The 6706-nt window shown below is 38.1% G+C and overlaps 1 protein-coding gene across 3 annotated transcripts in view; it reads left to right on the top strand.

The window, feature by feature from the left end:
• Positions 1-1897: 1897 nt before the first annotated feature.
• Positions 1898-6706, top strand: part of CASZ1 (castor zinc finger 1) — a 668840-nt gene continuing 664031 nt past the window's right edge. For all 3 annotated transcript variants that reach the window (XM_044063158.1, XM_044063159.1, XM_044063157.1), the window contains exon 1: positions 1898-2046. In XM_044063158.1, the coding sequence (XP_043919093.1) occupies positions 1998-2046 (49 nt within the window). In that variant the 5' untranslated portion in view covers positions 1898-1997. The remainder of the gene's footprint in view (positions 2047-6706) is intronic.

Below are 6706 nucleotides of genomic sequence, written 5' to 3'. Positions count from 1 at the left end.
ATGTGCATGTGTGTGCACGTGTGTGTGTGTGTTTTGGTGTTGCAGGGGAGTCCACCAAATACCTATAAATTATGAGGTCAGTATGTTCTGCTTCAAAAACATCATATATATTCACCATCTCTGCAGATATTCTAAGTGGGACATTTCAAAATGAAATGTGAGATTTTACAGGATACGCCCAGCACAAGCACAAACTGACTTGTCCATTTTATTATAAAATGCTCACTGCTATACAATTTTAGTTATTTGCTATTTCAGAGAAAGCATATCACTGCATTTCAGATAATGTATCATTTCTGTAATGTTTAAAATGTCTTCAACTAAATTAACCTGACATTTGCCACTTCTTGAACCCCCACGGGAAACAGCTGTTCAAATTAGACTTGTCCTGTGGAAAAGGTGACCTGCTGTGCACCAGTAAGCCCCACATATACAGACAGAAGTCATTAGCAGGATATGTGTACGTTCAAGGCCTATTTTTACTGCTTAGTGGTTATGGAGTTGGTCAGATTAAGAGAAATTACTTGAAGACTTAATTTTTCACTTACAACCTATTCAGAACCAAGGAGTTTGGAAATGTGACCTACTCGACTGACAGCAATTTTTCAGTTTCTGTCTGAATAATAGTTTTTAAGTTTTTATTGGACCCATTCAGTATACATGGTGAAACAACTTCTAACATGAATTGCTAAACTGTTTCACCAACGGTAAATGGGAGAGAAGGTAGGAACGGAGCTTGGAAATGGATTGGAAAGGGAATAAAAAGCTATGTCCTGCTGTTTATTAAATGAATTACAATTGAACAGCAGTAATTGATAACATACATACAAACAGCATGTATAGATATATTTTTATGTCAACATACAGTGCTTGATAACTTGGGTTATATCAATAGTATAGTCTGTGCTGTGATGACTGCAAATTACAGTGACGTCATAAAATAGTGGGGGTAAGCAGCAGACAGCTGGTCTGATTCTGACATGGTGAGTCAGGGGAACACTAGCATAGGATATACTACAAAGAGAACTGTGACTATGTTTTACAGCATTGTCTGAGTGATAGAATAACACAGTTAGGATTCTCTACCTGCTGATTAAAATTCATGCATCAAGAGTTGCTTCCTTTATTGTGAACAGTATTTATATATTTGTTGATCAAGACAGTGCATTAATTCATCAGTCCTCAAAAGTACAGAACTCTTTACTTGTGCATCCTTCATTAATTTAAATTAATATATCTTAATTAGAAAGTAGAACACTTGTGCTGTCAGGCATTTAACATGTCCGGCTGATAAGGCAGAGCCAGAAGAAACAAGAGGAAAGAATAGTTAATAAGCAGTGACCTTGCAACTGCGGTATGTAAAACTTAATATTGAAGTGCTTTATTACAAAGATCACAATTCTACTGAGTTTTGTTTCTCCTTTTGATCTCTTGAAAGCATGCTAATATGCATTTTTTCTTCAGTTTTATTTGTGTGTGTGCGTGTGTGTGTAATTTACAACAACCTCAGTGTTTCCTTACCAGTGGCTAATTTTGTATCTTGGCCCCATGACAACACAACACAGCAAAGCAAACCACGCCTACCCCTCCTTCCCTTTACGGTTGAAAGGTTAGAAACTACTAATCTAGAAAGAGTAGCCCACCAGCTGAAGGTCTGGTAGGTTTTTTCTTCTTTTTCCCCGACTTACAAGCTCATTCATACAAGCGTCACTACTCAGGCAACTGAAGCAGTGCAAAGCTTTCTGATCTTTAACCTGACTCCCCCCTTCCTCCTCCCCCTTCCTCCTCCTCCTCCACCTCATCCCCTCCTCACCCCTAGCTAAGGGGAGGGCCATACGGAGGCGGTGCTGCCAGTGACCAACTGCCAATCACATTCATTCATGACAACGCTGTTGTGCTGTATGACAAACTGTTCCCTGGGTGCAGGGAAGGAATAACATCAGTGCTTTAGACAACTTTTTGTTTTCACCGTTCAGCTTGAAATTGATATTAATATTATGAAAGTGACTTATTTAACTGACTACAAGTTTGGATTTACTGAATATGGTGAGTGTTTGTCTTTTCTTCATATTCTATACTGTGGGTCTACAGAACTTCTTCCTTGAAACTGTCTCCTGCTGTACTGTACGAGCTGTAGCAGGGACGGCAAAAACTTTGTGTCATCCTGCTGCCTTCTGCTTTCGTATCTGGAAAACTGCACAGGTTAAAGAAGTGACTGCTGTGGAGATTAATTTCATTAATATGATTTACATAGTACACAAGTGCTTTGTATTTCTTTAATGGTAGAAGTACTAGATAAGAGAGAGAAACTTTAAAGGCTAGAGATTCATTCAGATAAATAAAAACACTTGCTGGTTAGTATCTGAGTAAAGAAGGACACTGCAGGCTCTGTGGTGCTGGTGACAGAGGGACAGACCTAAGTGGCTAGACTCATGAATAGATACAGTAATTTGCTTTTAAACTGTACTTTGGAGACTGTACTCAGAATCCTCCTGTGTTTTCTAAATGTGTGTTTTAATGTGACCGTATCATGACCTTTAATTATTTTCACAATAAAGGGCTGCTTTTACAGGAGAGAGCAACACAGGTGAAGCACTAATGGGTTTGTAAATTTGTATACGTGTTGATTTGCAAAATTGTTGTGATTGCCTTTTCCTGGTTGGGGGAGGGGGTGGCAGTCTCTTGTTAGGCTTCCTTTGTAATTTTAATTTCTAATCTGCTGTACTGAACTTTCAGAGTGTTGAACATCACAGTCAAAACAGGTGGTGGAGTTTACCTGTCTGTTCTCTCAGACAGCAGCCCTGCTCACAAGTTCTTGCGTGTTCAACCTTTGGTGTGTGCTTTCATTAAAGGCAGGCCTTGGCTTCCTTCCTGGATCTGCCACACAGCCTCTGAGACATACGAAAGAGGAAAAAAATTGATGAATGCTATAATTTTAACAGAGATGCGGCCTTTACGGGTGTGATCACTGTTTTGTTAATGTAATTAACTAATTAATTACAACAGGGACATGATATTTTTAATCTGAATCTGCAATTTGGGAATGGGACTGAAAACATTAGACATGTGCGACCTAAAATCCGTTTATATTTAACAGCTCTACATTCTGTTCTGACAGTTGTTGCTGTTGTTAAGTTTGTGGGAAGCAAAAATATATTTACTTGATATGCCTAACAATTGTTTACAGCATGAATCTGTCATTCTTTCTTTTTTTTTTCTTTTATAATGGACAGTGAGGCTGTGTTCAGACAGGAATTTGTTTTCGCTAAACCAAGCTTACTTACTACTGATAGGGACAAGAATCCTACCTACTACAATTAAGGAAAGATTTAAAATGTACTTCTAGCTTGCTGCTTTCAACAGTTTGGTTGTTAGCTTTGTTGCGAGCTCTGGGAAGTTGATAGCTTGTTGATTTGAGTCAAAATGAAGTAGAAATCCTTGTAGTATCTGGGTGGGTATAAGCCCAGCTGACCCAAAATATCAGACCTTTCATTTGCTATTGTCTCATTAATACATGTAAAAAGTCTTGAGCAAAGTAGACACTTTTTTGCAGTGTTCATGTAACCTTTTGCACAATTTAGTTATAAGCTGAATCAATTCGATGTCTTATGCAATAAAGATGCTGGTGCTGTCCTAATTCACAGGCCCCTGAGATGACAGGGAATTTACATTTTTTAATTAAACTAGCTGGAAGTTTTTATGAGAGGGCTGGGTTATGCAAATCAAGATGTTGTGTATTGTAGATTAGGAGAGTTTGGAAATAAATTCAGGGAGAGCTAATAAAAAAGGGATAGTGTGTCATTAGCCCCTTTTATATTGATTTCCCAAGGGAGCTCAGTTTCCCGAACTGATGAAAAGCCATTTGTGAATTAGAAAATTTGGTGTATTTAATAAAGTGACATTTTTCTGCCATTACTCCTTTTTTTTACTCTGTGTGTGTCTGTTATAGAGACAGGAAGGAACTGATGTTTCTCAAAATCCATTTTTTAAATTTGTTTCTCTATGGCTTGATGGTGTGCAAAGTCACCGTTTGTTTCAGACAAAGTGAGGCCTGGCTAGGATGGTGAGAGGTGAGATGTACTACAGTACGTGAATTGTATCACAGAGTATGAGAAAAAACAATATGATTAAGGCTTAGCTGGTCATCAAGATGTAAATTACTGATGGACCTGCCACTAGAGACTGGTCTTTTGTTTTAACTAATAACCTCTATAGCCACAACTGCCTCAAACATTTTTCTCACCCTTGCAACTGTATGACACTGATAGGTGTATCTGGCATCTTTTAATGTAGCGATCTTTAAGGTTATTAGCTCCCCCTTTCACCTAATACCTGTTCATCCTTTCAAGACTGTAGAATGAAATGTTACTTTGAAAATGGCAAGTATAATTTCTCAGGGCTAGTTAGTCAGACAGGGCCAACTAGCATGCAGGAGTTGACTGATGAACAAAGCTCAGACCAGCTTAGCTGCTAAGTCAAAAGGTTCAGGAGGTCCACTGGGGTTATTTGCACTTTTCTCAGGGGTGTCTTTAATAGACATTTAACCTCATGAATTATCTTCCTCTCTCCACCCATCTCACACCTGTCTTGACTGGATATATCTTGGGTGTCTCATTACTTTAAACGCCTTTTGGTGTGGTTTAGACAGAAGTTGCAGTGAAACAGAGCTAAACATAATATTTACACAATCCCTTAAAATAAACAAATACATTACAGTAGAAATTAAATAAAAAATTGTCATTGTTTTAAGAATGACAGGTGAAATTTAAGCTACTTTATAACTTGAAACTAGTATTTTAATGCACTGTTTGATCAAAAAAGAAAAAGTTAAACTCTTTCATCAGCATGACAACAAAATTATGAACTGAAGACAGGCATAAAGTAAAACCATTTCTGCCCTGGACAGGAAGTCTTGGACCGTCTGTGCTGTGACATGTTCCCTTTATTTTCATTCACAAATCCAATTATTTGGTTTCAGTTTCCTCACTAGACAGCCATGTTTACCTTGTGTGCTTTGGTGCTGGCTGAATTACAACATCCCCTTGAGTCAAGCTTCAGTATATGAGTTGGTTGTTGACAAAGAGGCAGGGTATAGGATGATGCGGCCTGTGATCTGTGCTCAGAATCAAACCTACAGCATCAATAGTGTCAGTCGGAAGGGGAGAAAAGATGAAGTGCATATGGCCTATTTTGTTTTCTGTTTTGAGAGCTCCAGGCAATTCTGCCACACTGTCATTACTTTGGGGACTTACAGTGATCAGGAATATTACAACCCATGAATGCAAGCCTCAGCCAATACAGGTGCATTAGATGATGTAAGCCTAGTAATATGTGAGCTTTTTGCTATAGTGATGTCGCACGTGTTGCAGGAAAGATATTATGGAGAAAAAGGCCCCCTTCACCAGAATGATGAAAGCTGTGGGGACTGCGATATTAGCAGGCTTAGGCCAACACAGGTGACAGTAAGATACTAAGAGACATCCTTCAAAGGTACAAGATGACAGATGAGGGGGGCAGAATGCCTGGCTTTAGAGCTGAGGAGGTGATTAGACCTCGTAAAAATAATTAAAAAAGATACAGTGTCTGCCTATTTGGTCAAAAAAATGAAATGTGAAGGAGTGGATTTCCCAAACCAAAGTTGGATTCTTTTGAAAATGAGGGGGTTGAATATCAACTTTTTTTATTGTTCAAATCATACATTAGAATAAAAGCATAGTAAGTATGGAAGAGACAAAGAGAAGTCAAGAAATGGAAACGAGGTACAGCCAACACACACCTGAAGTTTATAGGTGTAGGTTTAAGACCAAACAATAAGTAATGATTAAAACAAAGTCTAATTACCCTTGAACGTTTGAGAAAACTAGATGTGCCATATACAACTGATGATTTTTTTTTTTTTTTTTTTTTATCTTATGAGGAAAGAATTTATTTCAAGAAAAGGGAGTGGTTGAAAAAAATATCTGCGTGGCATTATAAAAAAATATGAATTCCGAATGACTCAGCAGTAGTTGAAACAAATGAGTACAAATAACATTTTTATAGCTTCCTCCCTCCAAGGAGGCTTTCACATGTAACTTTTCTAGAACATTTTGCTTTGCATTTAACAAGAGTATGCACAGCTCAGTGCAGTCATCTAGAAACAGTACAGTACAATGACTGTCTCTGTATAAAACACCTGCTAATAGAGAGGTTAAAATATTAGTGTATAGGTTAAACCAGTGCAGTGGTGAAATAGGTAGTAATTCATTTCACCGGTTTCAGTGAAACAACCATCACTGTGTAAATCTTTGTAACTCAGAAGGATCAGTGCAAGCTGCCTCTTGTAATAATAATTTTAAATGTTTTCTCTCTACTGAGTTTCTTAATCCTAACAGTTTTGGATTTAAGAATAGTTGACTCTTGTTGTGTACCATTTCAACATTTTCCCCACCACCAATATCACCCCCCCCCCAAAAAAAAACATTTAATTGACTGCAAACATGGCTGCCATTTGAAGATTTCCTCCTAGTGACAGTTTCAAAGTGACATTGCGCACAGTGGGGTCAGGATCAGGCGGCTCCTAGAATAATTACTGTCTCTAAATTATGAATCTGCCAGCTGTTCGTCTCTGTTGCTGGGAGCAGCCTAGAAAGGCAAGGGTTAGCTTTTTCTTTCAATGAATTTTTTAAAACTCTGAAACCTGATACTGTTATGGACACTTAGATCT

The sequence above is a fragment of the Protopterus annectens genome, chromosome 2.part1 (genome assembly GCF_019279795.1).
Source record: "Protopterus annectens isolate FY-2018-M chromosome 2.part1, PAN1.0, whole genome shotgun sequence".
Taxonomy (NCBI): Eukaryota; Metazoa; Chordata; order Ceratodontiformes; family Protopteridae; genus Protopterus; species Protopterus annectens.
This window is presented reverse-complemented; position numbering and strand designations above follow the sequence as displayed.